The following is a 26,116-nucleotide window of genomic DNA, read 5'->3' as shown; positions in this document are numbered from 1 at the left end:
TTATGTTTTAATTTATAATTTTGTTTAATTTACATTAATACATACATTTTAATGTAATCATTAAATATTCACTCATAGTTTTGTTTGCTTTCACGGATATAGTTTAAAAGTGTATCTAGTCCATTGTATTGCAGGAGATATAAGCCAGTAAAAATCTTGTGATATAATTTGTATATAATTAAATACATCCATTTAAGTATAACGTTTAAAACACTGAAGGTGGTTTGATGTTATCTTGATGGTCACTTATAAGCAGTTCAAAAATATAAAACTGTTTCCTCTTCTTCCATCGGTAATTGGATATTTTATGATATTTACCACAATAGCAGTCCTATTTTAATTCCCTAGGATTTCTCATCTGGTATAACTAACTTTGTTATTATTGGGCATTTTGGCAAAATTACTGCCTCTTTTTACTGGTCATCTGATGGCCTTTGAGCAGTAATACACCTTCCCAAAGTGTCTAACCTATTTCTCTTTAGTATTTTTCCACAGAGGAAAATTTGGTTGATACGGAATTCCACACAGAACAATGTATGGTTTCTTCCCCGAGGCTCTATTCTAAAATGCATTCCATATAATTTAAGGAAGGAAAGCAAGGTGACTCTGTACTTGACCTTTTATCCCAGGTGTAATAAAGACGGGTTGCTCTCTTGTTTCCACTCCCTCTAACCTTTTTATGATATTGTGGAATTTGAATAGGAGAACCAGTATATTTGAATAGGAGACCTCTTTCTCAAGAGCCATTGTAGGCATGGACTTTTGCTTTTTGAACTTAGCGTTTAAGACCTGAGAAATAGTTTTCTACTTTTTTTCTCTTCTAGACTCAGATTACCGAATTTCGAATTTTGGTGGTGAAAATGATTCAAAATCTTGAAAGCAAAATGGAGTTACAGATAAATAACCTAGACTCAGATTACTGATTAGTTGCCTTGTCTGCCAGGAAAGCCGAGGTCAGGGCTACTTACTGAGTTTCACAAAGCCTCATCATTCAGTTTAAGCAAAGGTTCTCTTGAGCATCCTGGGAGTCATGAAACTAGGAGAGTTAAAACGTGCCCTGGACACTCTATCACTATATATATTTGTAGATATGACTTAGCATTCCTCAATGAGTTTTTGCTATCAGCCTCTCTGTTTCTGCTCCAAGTGCTCATATGCCCTGACTCTGTCTTTCCAATCATAGACAGCTGTCAATTTCCTGTATTTAGAAATTGTTGACTTTTGTTCCCTCAAAAAAAGAATGGGTAGATATCTCTTGGTTAACAGGCAAGTGTGGGAATAGAGATGTTAACTCCTTGAAACTCATTTTAACCTGAAATTCTTTGGAACAGAAATAAACTACAAGAGTGGCACATACTTCTAAAGAGCCACAAATGAAGGATGGCGTGAGATTTTTAAAAAAATTCTCTAAGGCGTTGAGAAAACATTTTAGAGAGATACTTCATTTAAGAAGACATTGTTTTGAGTAGTATGTCTTAGCTGCCTGTAGCCATATTGGGAATAAAAAGTTCTTTTTTGCTTTAGTATGTCAGTAAGGAAAAATCACATCTAAGGCCATTTGGTTAAAATAACTCACCAAACCCTAAAAATGAGGGCCACTAAGCTGCCTTGGTTCAAAGGTAAGAAAAATGAGGGAACATTTGCCCCATCTTGTTAAATCCTAGTTGGACTTAGCAGTGACCTAGCTTCAGAGCTCTCTTTAGAGAGAACATTCTAGCACCACCTACAAATTGCATTTCTTTAATTTGTTCAATTTACCAAGAAACATATATTATAAAGTTTAATAAAATTGTATGGAAAAAAGCTCATGGTGGTAATTGCTATGTTGATTTAAGGTCCTGAAAGTGCAATGAAACATAGTTACCATGCATATAAATGCTACTTAATAGCTGTTTAACTAGAGATTTTATTCTTATTTGGGGCCTTCTCTTAAATCCCATGGCTTCTAATTTTAGATATTGCAGATCTTTGGCATAGAATATGAATACAGTTGGGAAAGAGGAAGGGGGAGTTGCACAGATTTGGGTGTTGTGAGCCAGAGAAAACCACTCAAATGCCAGGCCAGCATGAAATTGTCCCTGACTTGTTCTAAGTGAGAGTAGGGTTGGGGAGAAACTGTGTGTCTTTTTGGAAGGAATACCTGGAGGACAAATCTCCAGAAAGCAGAATCTGTTCCCTTTCCTCTCTTCCCAAAGATGGGTAGACCTGAATCAGATCCTAGTTACAAGGTGCTTAAGTTTTGTGCTTGGTGATGTGTCTGTGTCAGATTGAGGAATCCGTGCGGAGCATGGTGATGCGCTATGGAAGTCGGCTGTGGAAACTGCGTGTCCTCCAGGCAGAACTGAAAATCAACATTCGCCTGACACCAACTGGAAAAGCAATTCCCATCCGCCTCTTCCTGACGAACGAGTCTGGCTATTACTTGGACATCAGCCTGTACAAGGAAGTGACTGATTCCAGGACAGCACAGGTACAGTAGTTAAGTAGGCTCCTCAAAATTTTGACTTGGTTCCCCCAGAGAGTAGCCACTTGTCCTTGTTACAGAAAGACCCAGATTCACAAATCCCATTGTTCCATCTAGTGGTGGTAATCCTTGCTCAGCTTAAATGGTTGCACGAACTTGAAACACTTCATTTGCCTCATAAGTAGCATCTCTGTCGTAATCCTGAATGTTTTGAAACCCTTAACCTTTGGTCATGAGTTGGGGAGCCCTAACAGGTGCCACGTGAACCTGACTCCAGAGTAATTGTGCAGTTTAGGGTTCTTGGGCTATTTGAGCAATTTTGTCTTCTCTGATCTGATTTGTCCTTGTTCCTGTTTTCAGCCTAGTTAGACCACTCATTGGCAAGGAAAGGAAGGAGAATTGTTGAAGTATGAAATATCTCAAAGAAATTTCAACATAATATAATAATAGCTTGAGCAAGATCAAGCAGAGATTTTATCTTATTTACCCTTTGTTCCACTTACACACATTATCTTGCCTTCAGAGTATCATGTATCTATAAAAAGAGCAAAGTGGCAAACTTTAACCTATTTTTTCAGGTAGAAGAATTGAGAATGTGAAAATGAAAAGTGACTTTCAAAGTAGATTGGTTCTATGATAACAGCATTCCCTTTTAATCTGTTTGATCACCTTAGCTTCTAAATCTTTGGGCCATTTACTATAGTACAGGATTTAGCTTCGTTCACCATTATTCACATCTTTTTAAGAACTGGGATGTTAATTTTAGGTCTCTGGCCCGAGCTTGGCAAGTGCCTTTCTTCTCGTTAAAGGATGAACTTGCTCCTATGTATGTGTACACAAGATCTCCGTCTATTCTATGTATTGGGTGATGGAGAGATTATGTGTCTCTTGTTTTTATCTACGTCCTTTTAAGTCTGAGAACAGCAGTAAGAAAAGATGTTTTTGTCAGGATTTTGAAGACAAAATTTAAAACTCTGGGTTTGGACAGTCGTCTGAGCAACCTTTGATTTCGTGCTTTGATTCCCACTTAGATGGCCAGAGAAATCTATCCCGTGAGAAGTGAACAGTTAAAACAGAAAGTGAGCACAAGAGTGCAAGGGGTGAGCAAGAGAAAGAGTATTCAATAATTTTCGCGGCATTTGATGTTTTTCAGGACAGCCTTAAAGACATTTTCAGTCAAAGCTTTCCATGGGCAGTGATGTTTTTAATTAACTTCTACAATGGCTTCAAGGCAGGTCTATTCTTGTGAAAAATAAGATGGCCACTTGAGATTTTAATGTTTTTGATAAATATGTTTGTTCTTCATAACTACTTCCCCTGTCCTTTCTTTTATTAGAAAGCTCTGAGATTTCCCTCATGCTGGCCAGTGGTGACACAGGGGCATGAGAGGCACAAATGCCTTTATTCAGGGTTTAGTAGAAGGAAATGGCAACCCAGTCCAGTATTCTTGCCTGGAAAATCCCATGGACAGAGGAGTCTCGCAGGCTACAGTCTATGGGGTCGCAAAGAGTCAGACACGACTAAGTGACTTATGTTTGGCACAACGGGTATTTGAAAAAATAAATGAGCTGCCTTTTGCCTGTGGGAGCTCCCTTCTTACCATAGGTCCTGTGTATTTAGGAAGTCCTAGAGAAAGGGGTCTCCCTCAGGCTCTTCAGTTGAAATTCAGTGGCCACTGCCAAGTGTGAATGCCAGAGCCCACAGCTGGAGGAGGGAGCTAACAAAAGAGCCTCTAACTCAGGTCTGGAACTCCGAAAGCCTCCTTGATGCTTATCAACAATTTATTTTTTCCCTTTCTGTGCTCTAGTGAGTCATTCCGTTCCGTTCCGTGAGTCATTACACAAATCTAAAACAATATAGGACCGTGCGGCGTATCATTCAGTCATTTGTTCGTTAATTTAACATTTACACTTATGATGTATCAAGCAGTAGGGATACAAAGGTAAAGAGTGATATTTCTTCTCAAGAAATTTACCCATGAGGGAAGAAGACAGATAATTAGTTTCTCTGTTGTATGATTTGATTTATGCCATCAAAAAATAAGCCCATGGTTCTAAGGGAGCAGATTGTATGGGATCAGAGATTTTTTTCCAGGAGAAGCCCTTTTGATGGCCTCTGGTAAAAGGTGTGTGATAAATAAAATATGTACATATGTTCATGAATTTGTAAAGTATACTTTATCAATTTTTAATGACTATGGCCATGATAGCAGAAAATGGAATTAACTTAGGTAACATAGATAACTATCTAATATAATACATCTAATATATCTAATATGTATCTGTTATAACAGTCATCTGTGTTATCTATCATTCAGAGATTTCCAGGGCCATCCATTGTTATCAACCTCTTGTTCAAGAATAATTTTTCATTCTTTCTGTCAACAAGAAGCAAGGTTGACTGGCTTGAGTTTCATTTTATTTAACTTTCCTTGTATAGTCTTTGTGGTATTAGCTATCCTGAGTACTTATGTCAGGCGGTCAGAGGAGGGAGATTTGAGTAATCCATTATATAAGTCCATTGATTTCCAATGTTCAGTGTAAGAGAGAAATATATGTTTCAAAGTCATCTTTATTGAGATAGAACTTAGATGTAATAAAAGGCACTCATTTTATGTTTACAGTTTAATTCATCCTCAAATTGTACACACCTATGGTCACTGGCAAGCCATTCCAGTACTCTTGCCTAGAAAATCACATGGACGGAGGATCCTGGTGGGCTGCAGTTCATGGGGTCACTATGAGTCAGACATGACTGAGCAACTTCACTTTCACTTTTCACTTTCACACTTTGGAGAAGGAAATGGCAACCCACTCCAGTGTTCTTGCCTGGAGAATCCCAGGGACGGGGGAGCCTGGTGGGCTGCCGTCTGTGGGGTCACACAGAGTCGGACACGACTGAAGTGACGCAGCAGCAGCAGCAGCAGCATGGTCACCATCACAGTCATGATAGAGACCACTTGACACCCTCAAAAATTCTCTTGTTCTCCTTTGCAGTCAACGGTAAGGGCGCCCTCCTCAGCCCTAGGCACTCACCAATCTGCTTTCTAATTTTATAGAGTAATTTTTGCCTGTCCTGGAATATCAGATAAATGAAGTTAGACAATATGTACTATTTTGTGTCTGGCTGCTTTTGGTAAGCGTAGTGTTTTTGAGAATCATCCGTGTTGTATGGATCATGGGTGTGCTCCTTTCTGTTGCTAAGTAGTGTTCCATTTTATGGATATACCAAAATTTTTACATTCATTAACCTGTTGATGGGTATCCGAGGTTTTATTTTTCAGTTTGGGCTATTGTGAGGAAAGCTGCTGTGAACATTGATTTCCAATATTTGCGTAGATTTGTTTTCATTTGAGTAAATCTATGAGTACAATTATTGGGGCATAGTAAGTTTAAGTTTAATTTGACCACGTTAAATTCCCACCAGCAGTGAAAGTACCCAATGAGCTTTCTCCAACCTGCTTTCTCAGTCCACACAGTTATGTTGCTTGAACGACCAGCCTGACTTTATTCCAGACCTTGCAAAAACTGTACCCATTAGTCTTGTCTTTTCTAATAGACAGGAATGTATTGGATTGGACAAAAGGTTTATTTGGATTTTCTATAGGATCTTATGTAAAAACCCAAGCAAACTTTTTGGCCAACCCAATAGTTTCAAGAACCTATTGCTTTTGCTCTTTTTTTTTTTTCCTTATTTTGACTTGGGTTATCGCCTCTAAGTCCAGTTTTTACATACTTACACCCTAGCCTCACTTAACACTTCAAATCTCTTGAAACATTTCTATTTCTGCCTCCCACATTACTAAGACATTGCTAATTCTACCTCCCACCTGGGGACTTTCATCATTAGCTTTGTGGAAGAGGATTGGGAGCTCGATTCTGTGGGTCTTTAAGCAGTCCACAACAGGTTTTGCCCAGAATAGGACCTGATTGACAAGTAAGTAGAACACGTTTGTTCCTTTTGATCTAAAGGGCTAACTATTTACTTACTTGAACTGTACCCAGGATTTAGGAGAATACTTCATTCTCTCCTGGTGCCTGTTTAGCAGGCCTGCAAATCTGTTCATTAATGGTAGACTTAAGCTTATATATTTCAGGCCCGAAGAGATAAGTGGGTATACACACATACCCTCACTACCCAGTCTCCATTTGTATTCACTACACTGGGAATCTGTGTTTTATGTATTCATGCATAAAGTGCCTAGCTTAGTGTCATACAACCTCCGGGCACTCAATAAATATTAACTGAATAGAAATAATGGCATCCCTTATAAATATTCATAAGCAAATAAAACTAAATATATGAAATATGAGGTACTCTTCTAGAAATATTTGAGTTAAAATGATTAAAAACTGGTGTGGTGATTTTATTATGTGACAAATACAGGAATTGAAGGAGCTATTCACTAGTTGTAGACACAGTATACTGGGGGAAATATAGATGTATGTGTATTATATTTAATAAAATATATATACTTTTTACTAAAGGCTCTGTCTTATGAGCTCACAAGAATCAGCTAGCTAGATGGATGGGTAAAATATACTTGTGTCAAATCTCTGAAGCCTTTGTGTAGCTAATTGTACTTACGAAGTACCTTCTGAGCCAGTAGACTATATAGGTGACCCGGTAGAGCCTTGACCTGGCCTTCTGTCTTTGAAGATAGAACAGAGTTCTCTTTGGTGCATAGCTGTTCCTCACCTTAAATACCAGGACTGCTTAGTTGGTTAGTTGACCTTCATTTCTGAATAAGGGATTCAAGTCATTTTGATAGGCAAGCATTATCAATCTGTCTCTGAAACATGAAATTTACCCTGGTGCTTTCTCATTGATTTCCACTAATTCAAAAGTGAGAGGAGGAGCTTGTGATTTGTGGCTGGTTACATACCATTTTTGGGAGTTGGTTAATCTGTAGAGGCGAGAATACCATGTACCCAATGTTAAGAGGTGTATCTTAGCTATTCAACTCACCAAAAATGTGTTTCAAGAAATACCATTTGTGAAAAGACGTCCCTTTAGGCAACGCATGTGATTTTTTTTTTTTCTCTTTCTCTTGTCTTTTAATTCCCCATGCCTTCATCTTTTTCTTGCAGATCATGTTTCAGGCATATGGAGACAAACAGGGACCATTACATGGAATGTTAATCAACACTCCGTACGTGACCAAAGACCTGCTTCAATCCAAGAGGTTCCAGGCACAGTCCTTAGGGACAACATACATATATGATATCCCAGAGATGTTTCGGCAGGTAAAGGTGGCTACCTGGGGGTGGGGGCTCCGACATGTGCCAGAGAGGCAAGATTTTTCCTGAATTTTCATCAGATACAGCTTACACTGAAATAGGACACTTTCAAAAGGCAGGAAGTGTCTTGACCCTGTTCTCACTTCTTTCTCTTCTGGGGTTATGACTGCCAGCTCAGATGGTGGATGGTTCTTTATGAGTGAATGGAAGAATGGTGAGGATAGAGGCCTCTGTTGAGTAGAAAAGAGTAAACTGAGACTACGCACCTCTGATGGTAGTTTATGATGACCTCTGTGAGGAGTTATATTCAGGTGTCTATTTCCAAAGCCTGTATTTAAGTCAAAAAGAGGTTTGAAATTCTGGTTCTCATTTTCCAAGATAACCTAGGACTCTAACTGACAGCCTAGGTTAATATGGTGAGAATCTGTATATAACATATACAAATGGATATAGAGTTCATGGTACACAGTTTAAAGTATCAGTTCTTTTGTGGGAGATTTATTACAGTGGAATAAAAACTAGTGTGAGAAAATATGACATTATGAATCTCATCCTCCGTATGAAAATAAATTCCTTTGATCTGTATGGTGAATCATGTCTAGGCTGCAGATTTTTCTTCCATCAATAGAAGGCAAGAAAAGTATATCACCAGCAGAAAATGCAACAGATAAAGAAGAAGGTATCAAAAGAATACTGAATTTATCCTTAAAAAAAAAAATCTATGAATATAGAAATTTCCCAAGTCTCCTAGTCAAAAATACCATGTTACCACATTTGAATTTTAATAAAGTAATATATGTGGTCTTAGTAAATAGTCTATTTGTAATTCCTGTATTATTCAGAAATACGAGAGATTTCCATTATGTAGCCATTTGTTTACAAGGTCTCTCTCTTGACACATAGCTGTCTTCATTCGGTATTACTAGTATTGCCAGCCTATAAGTTGAGTGTTAATTCTGTTCCCTAGTGCTGGCGCCATAAACAGAAATCACTTTCTATACAATTTATCCTATAGAGTAGACATAAGCACAGTGATTTAGACTTGTAGGTATGAATGAGTCACCTTGGTTTTAAATGTTGCTCTGAGTCAAGCAGAAAAACAACCAAACTAGTTCCCACTTCATGCCACATTCGTTTTGGTAATATGAAATTTGAAATGGACATCAGAATGGTTTAAAAATGATGTGTGTCTCTGTTCTCTCATATTTGAGCAGACTTGATCTGTACATGTACAAACAGTCATCCACCTCTAGTGTGCTAATTCCCATATGTGGGCCTGTAGCTTTGAAAATACACTAGAGCATACAACCCCTGAACCTCTAGTAGAAACTCTATTCTTGTGTTCTTGGGTTTGCTTTGTATTAACTGAGTGTCACTCACTTTCCTGGTTATTCTTCTATGGCCAAGTTTCTCTAGGATTTTTCTTCCTTTTTTAAAGAGGTATTGCTGCTACTTTAGTTTTTTAATTTTCCCAGGACATTGTTAGGTCCATTGTGTTTGTTAATAGTCTCCTACTGATTCATGATCCCTCAGTAGTTTAATGTTATTGGCAAAGCATCTGATTTGGGGCATGTAAAAAACGTTATGTGAAAAACAATTACAAGTCTATTTTAACGGAGAATGAGAACTCTAGAATTTGGTGTAACATTTAGATGCTCAGTAGAATGCTTGGAAAAGAAAGAGCAAAACTAAATTGACCGTGTTTTGATATTTATTTTGTTCATGTTGAAATGCTGATTGTTACTGATTAGTCAAACTTTTCTCCTCCTTTAGTCCCTGATCAAACTCTGGGAATCTATGTCCTCTCAAGCATTCCTTCCACCAGCCCCTCTGCCTTCAGACATACTGACGTACACTGAACTCGTGTTGGATGATCAAGGTCAGCTGGTTCACATGAACAGGCTTCCAGGAGGAAATGAGGCAAGTCCTGGAGATTCCCTTCCCCACTTTCTTATCTCTGTGCCCACTAATACCAGCTTTCCATGGGGGTGGTCATTAAATAGTATTAAATAAGATCTGAGTGGCACAGGCAGCATTGGTAGAAGTAGTCTAGTCTTGTTGGTAGAAGTTGTAGTTCTGTCGGTAGAATTCTTCGGCCAGAGAACGTAGACTGGACAGCAAGGGTCATCCTTAATTTTTTAGGTGTGATAATAAGATTACATTTTTTTAAACAGTATTACAATTTTGTTTTATAAAAAAAAGAGCATTGTCTTCTGTTAGAGATGCCTACTAAAATAGTTAACGATAAAATGAGCTAATGTCTAGGAGCTGCTTCAGAAGTATGTAGGGCTGGGAGTGTGGGAGTGCAGATGAAACAGGATTGGTCATGAGTTGTTAATTGAAGCTAGGTGATAGGTACACAGGAACAGATTATTTTCTCTGTTTTTGTCCATCTTTGAGATTCTGAGATTTTTCTCTGATAAAAGCCTTTAAATATTTCTTGATGTTTTTTCTTATTTGGATCCTTACTAGTGTATGGTTTTTAGTTTGTTTTTCGTGCTCAGGTAATTTGATTTAGTGATGTTGTGAGCATGGGAAATACTTTCTTCTTAAAAGGGCTGCATCAGAACCAGGAGTTTAAAACATCAAAGGAGGTAACAGAGAACCGTGACTCATGCGTTTTTAGCTTTAGATCCCTTTTTCCTCTAGAACACTGTTACTAATGATGTAAAGACATATACTGCCCCATGCATTGAGATTCTTCCTGATTCTAACTATGCTTCTCAAGTACAGTTATAACACCAGTGATAACAATACAATAGTAATAAGCCTAAAATGACATATGTTTTTATTTTAACCTTAGAAATCATCCCTGGATAAAACTGGTCCCTTAGAAGGAGTAATCTCTACCTGAGTGTTCACCATAAACAGACTGGGTAGACCTTTGGAGATAAATGCAATTATTTCCCGTTTTATTCAATATCTTTTTTTCAAAAAATTTTGCTAAACGTACAAGGTGCATGACTATTTATTAAGTATACTGGAGCTGCCAAATTTAGATTGCTTGGTATTAAGATGGATGCAAGCATTGGACCCAGTTGGACTTGTAGAAGTTCTAATCTAATGCCTCAACAGATAGCAAAAGTGAGAGGCTTGGGAGGAAGGATGTATTGAATTTTGACAAGAGTATGTATATGTTACTTGTTAACACACAAAGTTGCAGCAGAGGTTTATGCCACTGTGTGTAGCATCTACTTAGTGAAACCCTCAGCAGAAAGAAAAGCCTCACTGTGCTAGACTGAAATTCAGATTCATTGAACAGTATCGTCTTCGGGAACGGAAGGCACTCTTGTGAACATGGGACTGAGAGAGAAACGCCATTAACTAATGTAATTAAAACCCAAAATGAGATTTTTGGCCACGTGAAAGCTAGCCGCAGCCCCGTAGAAAACCTCCTGCCACGATCTTTCTGTCCTGCTTTCTCTCTGCTCTCATTCTGTGTTTGAGCGAGTGGAGACTAGGGGAATAGTGAAGTCCCAGAGGGACAGAGCTCTGTTCTTGCTGAAATTACAAGCACAGAGCTGCCTGGGCATGAACATGTAGTGTTTACTCTGCCAGTATGAATACAAATAGTCTTATTATACGGGACTCTGTACCCAAAGACACCCACCCACACACACACACCCCCACACGAATAAAAAAAAAATTTAAAGGTTTTTTTTAACCCTTTAAAGACTCAACAAACCTTGGTGGAAAGGGATGTCTTCACGGCTCAGGACTATGGCTGTGAGCGGTCGACCTTGTGTTTTTTTTGCTCAGTGCTTTAATAATAATTTTGAAATCTGGACATCTAATTGTATTAAAAATTTTTTCTTTTTGCTTTTCATCAGTTTTGACTTTCATCTCGTCCTACTCTTTTCCCTTCTCGTTGCTTGTTTTCTTTGTCCTCATTTGTTTTCCATCGAATGACCCAGTAGGATTGAAGCTGAGCATTAGCTTGCTGTTTGAGTCCTTGAGCTCTGGAGGGGTGAGCAGTTAGTGACTAATGCCCGGCATGGCTGGTGAAGTCAGTCAGTGGCCAGCGCTAGATTATAGGGCCCCCGCATGACAGGAATGAGCTCGGGGTTATTAGTATCAGACTCTGTTACCGAGAGCTGGGACGTACCATGGAGCATGTCCACTGAGAGACCAACCAGTCTGAAGATGGAATTTCAGCAATCAGAACTCAGAGGGACAGCCTTGCCTAAGAGACGAGCAGGTGGCAGGGAGATGTATTTCCTTTTGCCGAGCCCAGTTTTATCAGGGCAAGTTGACTTTCAGCAGTTGCCATTTAATTTTCTTTGGCCAAAGAGACAAGTTTGTCATGAGCCTGGCACTCTACATATTATCCCAAGAATGATGTGAGGGGAAGGAAAAGAGCTGATGCTGATGAGATCAGGAGCAAATCAGTCCGATCCCAAAGAGAATGGGCATCGGAACAGAGCCTTGAGAAATAGTTTTATTAAAGACAGGGATAAAAAATTGGCCTGTTAATGTTCCAAGAGCCAAGGCGTGATGTAAAAGCATCGATGCTACACAGACATTAAATCATCATAATTGGTGTTCTCCAAAGGTGGCGGCTTCACCAGGTCATCATGGTGGGTGATACTGCATTACCTTGAAGGACTGGAGTTTCTGGGTTTCAAAGCCAGCCCACAGATATAAGGCATACAAGTAAAACAAGAGATTCCTGCAGAGTTTCCCCATGAATTGAGATGCTTCTCCCCATAATCAAAAGCAGAAAGCCTGCACTTACCAGACCATCGGCTAGGTGGGTAGCCAGTCTTTCTCCCCTATTTTTTTTTCCCCCCAGGACAGTAAATAGGTAAAATGGTGATGGGACCAGAACTTGGAACAATTCAGTTCCATTTAGTTTTAGGGAACTTGTTTGCCATTTGAGGAAGAATATTGGCTGTTTCAGCAGAGATGTGACCTGCATTTCGAACACTGTGGCTGTGTTAAAAGCAAGAGAAAGAGAGCTTTTTCGAGGTGGTGTTAGTTGCTATCTCTTTTCTATTTTCCTAGTTGTCCCTTTCCCATTGAGAGATGTAACTGAAGGAATGCCACCTTATGCATGATGAAAGCTATAGGAGAATACATTTTTCTCATTGTCAGATTTTGAATGGCACTGCGTTTAGTATGAATTTAGAGTAGGAATAAAAAAGATGTAGACCAAATCTGTGAATTGCGTTCCTTGCAAATAGCTCCAAAGATGAGTTGTCTAGGATTTTTTTTTTTCCTAATAGTTTCAAGTAAAGAAGAAAATTGAGGAAAATGTGATTGCAACATAGACTAAACTGATTTCACGCTCCTGTGATGGGCACTGTATGTAAATACCCAGCTGGATGAACGTGTGCTGTTGAACCTGGATACAAGAGAAGTGCAGCTAACCAACGTCTGTACTTTCAGCACTTCTCAATTTGGGGGGAGTTGTTTTCTTTTTCCTGCCAGTTTGCTAATCTGTTTTGATCATTTGGTGGAAGCTGTAATTGCAGGTGGGAACATTTTGAGTAACAGTTCACAATTCAAGGCAGCTGCTTTTTCGCACCAAATCCTGTTATTAAAAGGCTCAGGCTAAGATCAAGCCAACGGCTGATAACCGACTTGACGGAGAAAAACTTAACTTTGCCCAGAAGGACAGAGAAAGCACTGGCCTTCTTGAAACTGAGTTCTTACTTATTCTGAACTGTTATTAGCATCCTTTTATTAAACTTCCTTAAACTGCTCTGTGAACTACATGATGAATCTCCAAACCAGGCAATGATGAACGATACGATAGACAGGTATCTTTTATAGCAAAATTAGTGTGGATAGAAATGAGGGTCCTGTTTTCCTTACTGTTTCAGAACACAGGCTTTTTAAGAATATGAATCCATCCCTTCCCTCTCATTGCTCCTGTCATCATGAAAAACGGTGATAAGAAGAAGATGCTGTGTCTAGAAGCAGTTAAAATAATTAGGCTTAGGATGTGTACTCTGAAAAGGATTGGTATTAGAGACTGGAATTCTTGCGTGGCACTTCATTATTTCCTTAAACTTTTTTCTGGGGGTTAAGTGTGTTCCAAATTGAATGCAATTTAATGGTCACCTCCACATACACACTACCAGGCTTAAAATTGTAGTGGCTCCACGACTTTTTCAGATGGGCACTAGGTGTCAGGGTTTTTCCTTCTCAGCAGTCTAGCATTCAGATGAGCCTCTTGAATTGTCCTGCTTTGGGAGGCAAATCTAGTGATATCCTTCTCTTTTTTTCAGCTGGTCTGGTAGGCTTTACCTCATTTTCCTAGAACACGCCATTGCGTTTTTAACCCTTTGGGTGGAGATCTGTTGAATCTTATATCATGACTACACATTTTCACGGGAAACATTTTTTTTAGGGGATGATTGAAGAGGGAAAAAAGTAGTATAAATTAAAGTTGAAAGGCTAGCTGCCATTCTGACTGGTATCTTGGTGTCAGCTCTGCTTTATATTCTGAGGAATGAAATCGTGGCGATTAGGAATTCAATTCTAAAACTGCTCGGCCCAGCCCACATTTAGTTGTCATGTAATTGTTGGCAACGCACTGTTGTCCAGTTCTACCAAAGTATAAGCACCTCTTTGATTTTTTTTTACTACAAAATATTGCAAGCCTATAGAAAAATTGGAAGAGAGATATGATAAATATCCCTGCATGTATTGACTAGCTTAAACAAATCTTACCATTTTGACCCTGTGCCTCACTGATTTTTTGCCATAGTCCTTTGAAATCTCTCATTTGAGTATAAAAACAAAAATAAAATGTAGGAGTTGGATAAGGAAGTTGGTAAGCTTATATAAGTCTGAAAGATTGGAAGAAATTAATTAGTAGATCCATTTTGACAGTTCTTAGGCTGGACCTCTTAACCCAAAGGACCTCTTATTTTAGAAAAAACACCATAACCCTCTATCTTAATTCACTTGGTTGACATTTTCCATACCCTCAAAGGAATTGCTTGGGCTTTCCTGGACTCTGCTCCTAGTGGAACCCATTATCCTTTGAAACTGACTGGAGACAGCATTTGTGGGCTTGAGTAAGAAAAGCGTTGACCATTTCTCATGCGAACAAAACCCAAATATTTTTCTAGTTTAACATTAGGCCTTTGCATATTGTTTTACTCGATTTAACCTCAGAATAACTCCAGTATGGGAAGCTGATTTGAGTGTATTTTACTGGGCTTTTGTCTTATTCCTTTGAAATCAGTTTACCTTTTCATGCTGGGTGTGGAAATTGAGTCCATATCAGTCTTTCAGATATGTGTTGAAAAAGAGGAATGTTTATATTGTAGAATGCTGAAGGTGAGCTATGAAATAGACCTGAGAAAAGCAGCTCTGAAAAACAGGATCATGGTCTGTGCACTGATTGTTCAAGTTATAAAAAGAGACTAATGGTCCTTGCCACCAATCTGTCCCTGAAGATGGAAGAGTGCTTGTAAGTGCTTTGAGATCCTCAGCAGAAAACTATCACATTCCACTGATGACATATAAACATTCATACTTTGCACTTACCTTATTTTTCATCAAGGACTTTAAAAAACCAATTTTGAATCCTTTTAGCTTAGCAAGATAGGAATTTCAAGTATGGAAAAAGACATATTATGAAATACATGGTAAGATAGTTTTGTTTAAAATTATTGTGTATATTTCTTCTTTTAGCCTCTAAGTGAGCATGTTTAGTTACAAGTCTTTGAAATGATCTTCAGGACCAAAGTTGAGTCCCTCATGAGAAAAATAGGCTAATTTTGAAAGCTAGGTCTTCCTGCCATGGAATTACTTCTAATGAATTCCTAACCCTTTTGGGATATGTATAGTTTTCTTCAAATTCCCTCTTAATGCCTGTCATTGGAGCTGGAGATTTCTCATTGATTCTGACTCATTTCACTAATAGCAAACCAAGGCCCAATGAACTTGACTAACTTGAGAAATCCTGATGTATTCCTTGGCCAACCAAAGCGGCACTTGCGGAGAGGGCCCCTCAGTGCCTTTCCAAAAGTAAGTTCTGGGACTTCCCTGGTGGTCCAGTGGCTAAGACTTTAGCCTCCAATGCCAGGGGCATGGATTTGATCCCTGCTTGGGGAGTTGGGGTCCCACATGCCACGTGGCCAAAAAAACAACAACAAAAAAACATAGAAGCAATATTGTAACAAATTCAAGAAAGACTTTTAAAAAAATGGTCCACAGCAAGAAAATCTTAAAAAAAAAAAGCAAATCCTAAAGATAGCCTTTAAACAAAAGGATGTACTTGCTAGCATTTTCATACATCTTAATTTTTAAGACTTTACAGAAAAAGACTGTGACATAGTACCCTATGACAAGTAATTCTACAGCTCCAGCTGGAGGCAATAACGAGCATCAGGACAGCAACAGATGACACCAGAGGGTGAGGTGTGGTGTGGAGCATCAGGGTTCAGCATTCGTTTACGTGGCTCATAGGTGAGGCTTCCTCAACTGTGGTAGGCCAGCTTGGTTAATCTCCCTATCAAACCAATTACTTAGGTGCCCCGTTTCTCAATACCACTGACTTGTATGTGCTCCATTGCCTGTATTTTTTAAAATTGGTATGTGTATTAAAACATTTTGTGTACATGTGTTAAAATCAGTGTGGTTTCATGTACATATGTAGTACAGGAAAAAATTATTCCCCTGTTTAAAATGATTACTTCTGATCTTTGGTAACATTTTTGAAGAATTAGCCTCTGAAAAGAAAGTTTTTTTTGCTCTCAAAATGATATTCTTTTTATCCCTTCATCGCTTTTGAGAAGGGTTGAGGTAAGTTTGTTCAGCCATTTTTTAATTATCCAAGCATGAAAAAAGAGTTTTTCAGCTGTTAAGGAAATTGTTTTCAGCTGTTTTATGTGATCATACGACACTAGGCAATGGGACATGATATCCAGCAGATAATACAATATGGAAAGGCATTGACATTATTTGTACCACGTTTTTTCTGAATGGTACAGATTAAGTCAAATATTATAATTCCTTATGATTTAAAAATGCACCTTTTAAGACCTAGACAGTATTTTCTAATATTTCATGAGGTATTTTTTTCCCATGAGGTTCTGAGTTTAAATTGCAATTATTTTTTGGTAGTATCAATTAAAAGTGAAGATGTAATACTCTACCCAACATACAAAAGGAAAGAGGAAAGGCAGCATTTTGTTATCTGTCTGAAAAGGAACTCAACTTCAGCTTCCTTCTCCCTGGATCTTCATTTCTGACCTTCATGATGCAGAGGCTGCCTACATCTGTTTTGGCTCTCATGTTCTAGGATTCTTTGTATATCTGCCCAAGGACCTTGTTGAATGGTCATCTTCCTGGCATTAGCGATAGAAGCACAAAAGTCACTGGAGGCTTTGCCAGAAACACTCAACTTTTAGATTGTCAGCATGGAAAATAAAGCTTCAGCGTCTCAGCCACAATCTAACCTGTATCTAAATCCATATAGAAAGATATTATTATAGCTGAACTCTAAAGTGTGGAGATATAAGAAAGGCAGGCGAGGCAAAGACATTCCCTTTCTGCTTCCCACGGCATAGCTAGACTTGATGAATGCTTCTTACATCCCTGAAAACAAATTCCTGTCCTGTTCTGCCCTTTAGTTTTCCCTTCAGATTTCTTTATTGAGCTTAACGTTGTTGTTTTACTTTGTGACAACAGCAGCTTTGGAAAGCGCAGGTGGGCACATGTGCATATGTACACTCGCACATGCTGTTCACACTGATAGTACAATTAATGTGGATGTCAATTTGGGTGTTAATTTTGGGTCATGATTAGTGTTGACACTTTGTGTCAGACTGATGGCATTTATGGGCACCATCAGAATAAATGTTAATGTTATCATGTTTTTATTATCTGTTATAGTAACATTAAACCAAGGTCCTCCCAGGAGAAAAAAATACATATATGGATAGATAGATAATGCCTTTCTGTATTGCTGGTGTTACTCAGCGAGAAAATGACATCTCAGGGCAGAATCCTAATCACTGTTTGGAGCATCAGAAATAATGATCACCTCTGATCGGAGGTTGTGAATAATTCATTCGGTTTGATTTTCACGTCCTGTCCAGTGATACTTTTCAAACCAAATGTGTTTCTACAGGAAAATAATGGTCCCACTTCTTATGGAAATACTGTGGCACAAATCATTTTACCCACATAAAAACAGTTAAATAAGACTGTTCTCTTCTGCCTGCCTTCTCTTCCCCAGCCCCCTCCTCCCTCATTGGCGCGTGTTTATTCCAGGATCCGACTGTGGCCAAAGAAATATTTTCTTCCTTAGAACTTGTATAAAGAAAACAAATATTTATTTCTGCTTATCCTCACCTTATTCGCAGTAACTCTTTTGATCCTCTTCCCTTTCTCACTTTAAGGTAATTAGTTTAGGTGGATAATCTTGCACCTAAGAAGCCTGCTAATTGGAACGCTCTGTTATCAAAAATAATCTGAAATTAGATATTTTTTAAAATAATAAATTATGGCTATGTTAATGAAGCTCTAATTGGCCGTAAGTGCTTAGAACCATTGGGTGAGTCTGTGCCTGGATGACACAGTGGTCAGAGACGTCTGTGGCACTGCCAGGGCCCAAAAGCCTGAGTCTGAGACTCCTAAGACCAAAAACTCACCCACTCGCCCAAGCCCCTTTCAGGCTACGTGTTCTCCTTTTGTTGTTTCCTTAGCTCTCTGTCCTGGAGTGTCCATTTCACTAGGTTTCATTGCATAGAAACATTGAAGGGAGAGAGGAGCTGAAAACAAGGGGATTCAGCGATGGAATTTCCTTAAGTTGTTATTTTTAAGTTAATATACAAGGCAGCTTGGCTTTAGGTGAAATCAGTGAATGTCATATTCCTGATCGCATTATCACGCTTGTGTATGCTTTTATATGGCAGTTACAGAATTTTTAATATAAAACCTCCATTGTGTGTATGAAGTAATTTGACTGAAAAACTTAACGGTGTCCTAATTAAACGGGAGGCAAATATGACTGTCTTCTGAAGTAATGACCCAATCCTCTGAGACAAAGCTATTCTTAGATAGAATATTTTGAATAATTTCTCCTGAATGTTGTGACCCTTTTTTTTCCCCCTCTCTCCCTCTAAATCGAACAAGAGCAGAGGGACGCGCTTTTCAACCTAGTTTTCATCATCAGACAGAAAGTATTTTGCATTCAGAAACCATTTCCAGTATCAGATTCAATTCTGTCAAGTGATTAGTTGAGTTTGGTAGAGAATAATTTAAAAACACAAAGCTGGAAATGGCCGTGGTGCTTCTGCACTGAAGAGAGCAGTTGCTGTGCTCAAGTTGCAAGCCCCTTTTCAGTGCCTGTGCGTGGCAGTGTGGGTTATTGTGTCACATGTCTCCGCAGCTGACACAGACCTGCATCTGTTGACACCGTGTGTTCCTACCCAGGACTGCTGGAAGGAACAGGGGAGCAGGTGAATTGATACCTCGCCTGCCTATCAGTGGCAAACGTCCTTTTATGTACATATGTTTATAAAGCTCTTTAGCCCCCTTCAAGATGAAAGGCTCTGTATAAATATGAGCTTTCGATTTTAGTACATGTTTGTAATACATGTGGTACAGTCCTAAATATGTATTTAGCTGATAGGCACTGTTCTTGTCTATTGTACAAATATTGACTTTAAAAGTATAAATATGTATTTAACCATCAGACCAGAAAAACACTGAAGCAGTTAGTTCTCAGGTAGAGATATTAATATTGTATAAACCTATATATGCGTATATTTACATTATACCACATCAGTGCAGAGCATTTCTTAAAAAAAAAAAATCGATGAGAGCCTCAACAGAGTTCTTGATGTTCTGCTCCCTCTAAGGTGAGTCTTGCTTTTAGATCTTCATAGGTTCACTCCCTTCTTTCTAATTTTATATAAATGTGATCTGTTGCAGTGTAAGTAAAACCTAGTGTCAGTCCCTCTCAGACTTGAGAAATCTGTTAGGTTGGTGAGAATTTATTTTTCTCCTTAAATTTTTTTTTTCACTATGAAAATGCTCAAATGCACACTCAAATAGAGTTAATAATATAAGCTCCCAGGTACCTATTACCCAGTGAAGAAACATTTTGTAGTTGTTTTTTTTTCGCGCCCTACAACATATGGGATCTTAGTTCCCCAACCAGGGATTGAACCCGTGTCCCCTCCATTGGGAGTACAGAGTCTTAGCCACTGGACCCACCAGGGAAGTCCCATCTCCCTCTTTCAATTTATCAAATTTTTAAGTTGTCAAGGCATAAGCATATTAAAGAAATTTGGAAAATGGAAAAAAATTCAAAGTCCCTTCATCCTAAATTACCATCCCATTTTGCTGTTTTCTTTATTTCTGTTCCCTCTACTCCCCAACATGCTTTGCTTTCAGGGATAGAGAGTGTGTGTATATGCGTGTGTCTGTATGTTGTAACACTGTGTGCTTACTATATGCCAGATAGAAGATTCTAAGATTTAACATGTGTTTGTCTTCACAGCAGACTAGGTTGTTATTACCCCATTTTACTGATGAGGAAATTCAGGCATATAGAGGTTAACATCTTACCTAAGGATATGTGGCTAGAAAACTGACTGAATCTTTATTCTGTCAGAGTCAGATTCCGTTAGGTTCAGATTCATTGCAGCTGGTGTCTGAATCTGTGTTCTGAACCACTACCTCGTTTTTCCTGTCCGTTATTAGGGTATGCATACAATTTGGTTATCCTTTCTTGTTCAGTCATTCAGTCCTGTCTGATTCTTTGAGACCCCATGGACTGCAGCACGCCAGGCTTCCCTGCCCTTTACTGTCTCCCAGAGTTTGCCCAAACTCAGGTCCATTGAGTTGTGATGCCATCCAACCATCTCATCCTCTGCCGTACCCTTCTCCTCCTGCCCTCAATCTTTCCCAGCATCAGGGTCTTTTCCAGTGAGTCGACTCTTAGCATCAGGTGGCCAAAGTACTGGAGCTTCAGCTTCAGTATCAGTCCTTCCAGTGAATATTCAGAGTTGATTTCCTTTAGGATGGACTGGTTTGATCTCCTTGCTGTCTTCTTAACATTTAGCATTACATCATGGGTATTTTAAAATACTATTCATAGTTTTACAGGGCTGTTCAGAACACTAGCAATGACCCCACTAGTCAATATATTCCCTTGAGAAAATTTTTATCATGACATTTATTTTTTCCGCTTTTTATCTTAATGTTAGATTTACAGAAATGTTATAAAGATCATAGAGTTCCCATTTTTAATCTTCACCCAGCTTCCCCTAAGATTAACCTCTTATATAACCATGATATAATTTTAAAAACTAAGAAATTAACATTGGTACAATACTCTTAAATAAGATATCGACTTTGTTTTGGGTTTCATCGGTTTTTTTTTTTTTTTTTTTTTACTAATGTCCTTTTTCTGTTCCAGGATCCAATCCATACATTGCATTTAGTTGTCAGTGATGTTTACGTTTGTGTCACAGTTGATGTTTATCTTTCTGTATTGTTTCAGCTAAGTGCAGTGGCACTAGTCTGGAACATAGTCCCTTAATTTCTCTAGTAAAGGTGATTGTGACTCATACGTTGAAGAGTAAGTAATTCATTCTAGGTATAAGGACAAGTTACTTCATTCCTCTGTGCCTTGGTTTTCTTATGGCAATCATAATGGTTTTTTAAGTTAATAATGATAATAGCTACTATTTGAGGACTTTTATATGCCAGGCTCAGTACTAATTTAATGTGATGTTCCTCTCAACAATCCCTCCAGAAGGATACTGTTATCCCCACTTTATAATTAGAAAAATTGAGGCTACACAAGGTTATGTGACTTGTCCAAAGCTCTACAACTTGTCCAAGGCTATACAACTGAACCAAGACAGACTTCACAGTTTAATCTCTTAACTGTTATCAGTATTTGTTAACATTTATAGTATCATATGATTTCCCTGGTTGGCTGAGACGGTAAAGCGTCTGCCTACAATGTGGCAGACCCGGGTTGGATCGCTGGGTCAGGAAGATCCTCTGGAGAAGGAAATGGCAAACCACTCCAGTACTCTTGCCTGGAAAATCCCATGGAGAGTCGGATATGACTGAGCGACTTCACTTTCACTTTTTATAGTATCATACAACATAAGTGTTCAAATGATGATAGCTATTATTATTTTTTAAAAATAAAATATTTTAATCATATTTTAGTACTGTTATTCTGTGATCCCTAGAGATAAATTGTGGATGATGTTCTAGGCTCTTGGTGTTGAGTATTTTCCAACTATCATTTTAAAAATGAAATGAGTATGGAACCACCAAATATTTATTACTTCTGTATTATGTGTAGGAATGTGTAGGAGTCCTGCTATGTGATGAAGCAGATGATATGACAGTTTAAGCTGACAAACTAAAAGCAGTCCTAATCCGTATGTGAATAATTATCAGGTGAATTCTCTACATGAAGTTCTTAGTAAGAGATCTGGTAAGAGAGGAATCATTTTAGACTAGGGAAAGCTTTCTGAGGAAGTGGAATTTGAGTGAACTTGATGGAATGGGTAAAATTTGGATAGGTTGAGAGGAAAGACAAAGGCAAACTTCATATGGTAAAGTAAATATTATAGATTACTGCTTCTAATAGTTGTTCATAAAACCCATATGTAATATTAATTTTGTACATGGGGACTTTGAAGCTCAATGAAGTTAAGTGAATTTCCCAGGGTCACACAGTTAATAAATGGCAGGGCTTAGATGTGGCTCCAAGTTTGTTTGATTTCCCCAACCCTACATTCAGCATTATGTATCCCATCATTTAGTTAGCAGTAAAATCTAATATAATTTAAATTTAAATATATATACATATATATTATATATAAATATATATAAATATTTAAATATAATTTAAGTTAAAAAAATTGAGCAACAGATGCTTCCTTACATACTTATCCATTGTGCTTATTCAAAACTCAGTCAAAAAGGAATCTCACTGTGCCGAGACTCAGACAACACTCTCTGTCCTGTACTGGTACTTTTTAAGTGGGGAGGGGTACCTTCAATGAGGAACACACTTTGAAAAGACATTGATAAAGAGCAGCATGTTCTTGGTGCCGCTGTATCGACACCTAATTAGAAGTCAATATTGTAAGCATAATGACCTGGCCAGTTGCTGAACTGACTGCCTAAGTGACACAGAGTCCCCAGGTAATAGGAAAAGATAAGAGTGTTATTTGCTTGCCCAGTGCCACATGGACACAGTGTTTGCATTAGAATGCAAATGCTCAAGTAGATTCTTCCCGGCTTGTATCTAAGTGGCTCTGGCCTAGGTAGCAAAGGTTAATATATCATAAAATTTGGTGTGAAACCCAACCTTCCCAATTACAAATGTGTTCACAGGGAATAGCTTTTCCTTCCTGAAAAGCAAAAGAAGTGTTGGGTTTAGAGGGCCACATGAGAAGGCAGTTAAAATATTTTTCCCCACACAGGCATTATATTGATCAGTTTCTTAAAAAAAAAAAAAAAGACCAAAATTAACCTGATATTTGGAGTTTCTCTGTGCTTTTTTTTTTTGGATGATCTTGTTTCTTCTTCCTCTTCTCTGTCTTTAATGAGCAGATAGTGTAATCCTGCCTTGTTTCCGAAGGTGATTGGATTTTTATCCATTTTGATTTGTATTTGGCCAATGGTATATATTAAATAGCTTATATTTATCTGTGGGTGTTTCGAATATATATTTCTTAATGCTGAGAAGCACAAATAGCTGTGTGGAAAGCTTCAACCAGCCTGATTACAGCGGATGTGCAATTGGATTGAAGAATGTGTACTCAAGAGCTTATGATCACTGGCCCGGTTGAGTCTGGGTGATGCATGTGGCTTTCCAGGGATGCTGCTATTTACATCTGTTAATGGCCCTTCTTGATGGCCGGCTCCCCAGTGAGGTGATACGCAGCAGCCCGGGGATGAGGGCTCTAGGCTGCGAATGTGGCTGGGCTCCATTAGGCAGGACCAGGATTGCTCACTGGTAGGCTTTGTGTTTGGGGGCAAGTGGTGGGGGTGGGAAGCAGAGTAGACAGGAAGATTTGGTGACGGGGAGAAAAAGAATGGAAAACATTACTTATCTAGGTATAGGGAAGCAGACAGGCAGACGTGAAAAACTGCAGCCATAACTGAGGTATGAGTGAATAGAAAAGAAATGGAACTAGTGAATAAACAAGTAGAAGGATTGACTAGTTCTCATATGGAAGGGGATTAAATGAGGAGAGGGCTGTGAGGGTTTGGGAAGAGACATGTCACCCCCGCCTGTTAAGTCAGTGTCATTTATCCGTGTGGCTGGACAGATGCCACTGAACAGTGAGCAGAGATTTACATATGTTAGTGCAGCAAGAGGTCAGTTACTTGCATACTTGCATCCTTTGGCGTTGTGTTGGGAGAAAGCGACAAGAGTTGCTCAGAGGAGGCAATGTTGAGATACAGCAGTTCCTGCAGAAATAGAAGATACCTGAAGCAAGCCAGTAAAGAATGTTGCCATTATTCCTATCAAATACTTGTTGTTTAGTCGCTAAGTCATGTCCGACTTGTTTTGTGACCCCAAGGACTATAGCCCTCCAGGCTCCTCTGTCCGTGGGATTTCTCAGGCAAGAATACTGGAGTGGATTGCCATTTCCTTCTCCAGGGGATCTTCCTGACCCAGGGATCAAACCCACATCTCCTGCATTGCAGGCAGGTTCTTTACCAGGGAGCCACAGGGGTAGCCCTATCAAATACCAGAGGACAATAAAAGGGCCCAGGATTGTAAAAGTTGTACACTCATGAGAGGTAATCCTCTTCCTGATTTCCTCCATGTTAAAGGTTTCTTGGAAAGAATCTCACAAAATAAGGTAATAAGTTAGGGAATCCTGGGTTTAATTCCCAGGACCACAGTATTCTTCCATACATCTGCTGAGGGCATTTAGACTTTGGTTTTTCCATCTTCTTTGAGCAAACCCAAAGAAGAAATTGAGACAGCTGTGAAATACATACATAGTAAGCCAGCTGTTCTCAACATAATCTTAGAAAAGTGTGCCAGAATATTTGCTCTAGTTTTCCACAGGGAGCTTGGCTCTTTAGCATTGCATATCTTTACAGAAAGGTTGTGTCTGCATTCAGTCTGATATCTTCAAGGAGCCTGGAACAAAATTCTGCATGTAAGAAGCTTGTATTGATTTGTCTGTCTGTTTATGCCTTTGCAGATTGGCATGGTAGCTTGGAAAATGACCCTTAAAAGTCCAGAATATCCAGATGGCCGAGATATCATTGTTATTGGCAATGACATCACTTACCGAATTGGGTCCTTTGGACCCCAAGAGGATTTGCTGTTTCTCAGAGCTTCTGAGCTTGCCAGGGCAGAGGGCATCCCACGCATCTATGTAGCAGCCAACAGTGGAGCAAGAATTGGACTGGCAGAGGAAATTCGTCATATGTTTCACGTGGCCTGGGTAGATCCTGTGGATCCTTACAAGGTACAGATTGCTGCTGCTGCTGCTGCTAAGTCACTTCAGTCGTGTCCGACTCTGTGTAGAGAAGATAATACTTCTGATTACTTTACGGATGTGTGTGTGTGTGTGTGTGTGTGTACAAAGGTGGGAGAGAAGTAGAGGTTTAAGTTCAAAAGTTAGCAACTGCACTGTAAATAAATTCTCTCTCAATATGTTCACCTGGTCTTTCCTCCAGCTTGGAAATAGGACACCATTTCTTGGGTTGCACAAGATGGAAATAGTAGGTGTGCATTTAATGTGAGACATGTTAAGCCAGAAAATTATTATTACTGATTTTGTTATTAAATCATTCCACCTTGTCTTCTAAGACATACGGTCAGTTATCAGCAAAATCTCTCAGATCCTCAGCTTCTCTGATTGTTTTCTAACCTTCTTGCTCTACTTGAAACCTGCCTGTCCTCCGAAGACTCTTCCTCCTTCCTACATGGCGAATGGTTTCTCTTTCCCTTGTGCCACAGAGCCTGGAGAGAGACTTTGATGAAGAGTCCCTGCCCCTGTCCAAGGCCAGTCCCACTATGTTTGGTCCTTTTCCCTCTTGCCAACGTAAGGATCTGGATCAAAGCTCCTCCCCCTTCTTTCTTGCATCATCATGTTTCCCCTCTCTATTAGAAGAAGACACGTGTCTGTGTCCTTAGCACCTAGACACTGACCCCTCCAGTCACCAACCCTGCCCCATTTTTTCCTTCCGTTTATAGCAAGACTTCTTCTCAAGATTTATTTGTCTTTTGGCTGTGCTGGCCTACATTCTGGCTTTCTCTAGTTTCAGCAAGCGGGGGCTACTCCCCAGTTACCGTGCAAGGCCTTCTCATCGTGATGGCTTCTCTTGTTGCAGAGCACGTGCTCTAGAGTACATGGACTTCAGTAGTTGCAGCGTGTGGGCTCAGTAGTTGTGGCTCGCCGGCTTACTTGTCCCGCTTATCACTTGGCATCGT

At 39.1% G+C, this 26,116-nt stretch overlaps 1 protein-coding gene across 7 annotated transcripts in view; it reads left to right on the top strand.

The window, feature by feature from the left end:
- ACACA (acetyl-CoA carboxylase alpha) overlaps window positions 1–26,116 on the top strand; it is a 240,643-nt gene that overhangs the window by 142,756 nt on the left and 71,771 nt on the right. For all 7 annotated transcript variants that reach the window (XM_055400493.2, XM_055400510.2, XM_055400527.2 and 4 more), the window contains 4 exons: window positions 2,267–2,470; window positions 7,555–7,710; window positions 9,478–9,624; window positions 24,879–25,148. In XM_055400493.2, the coding sequence (XP_055256468.1) occupies window positions 2,267–2,470; window positions 7,555–7,710; window positions 9,478–9,624; window positions 24,879–25,148 (777 nt within the window). The remainder of the gene's footprint in view (window positions 1–2,266; window positions 2,471–7,554; window positions 7,711–9,477; window positions 9,625–24,878; window positions 25,149–26,116) is intronic.

Source organism: Moschus berezovskii, chromosome 20 (genome assembly GCF_049115385.1).
Source record: "Moschus berezovskii isolate FMDL1 chromosome 20, NW_MosBer_1.0, whole genome shotgun sequence".
Classification (NCBI taxonomy): Eukaryota; Metazoa; Chordata; class Mammalia; order Artiodactyla; family Moschidae; genus Moschus; species Moschus berezovskii.
This window is presented reverse-complemented; position numbering and strand designations above follow the sequence as displayed.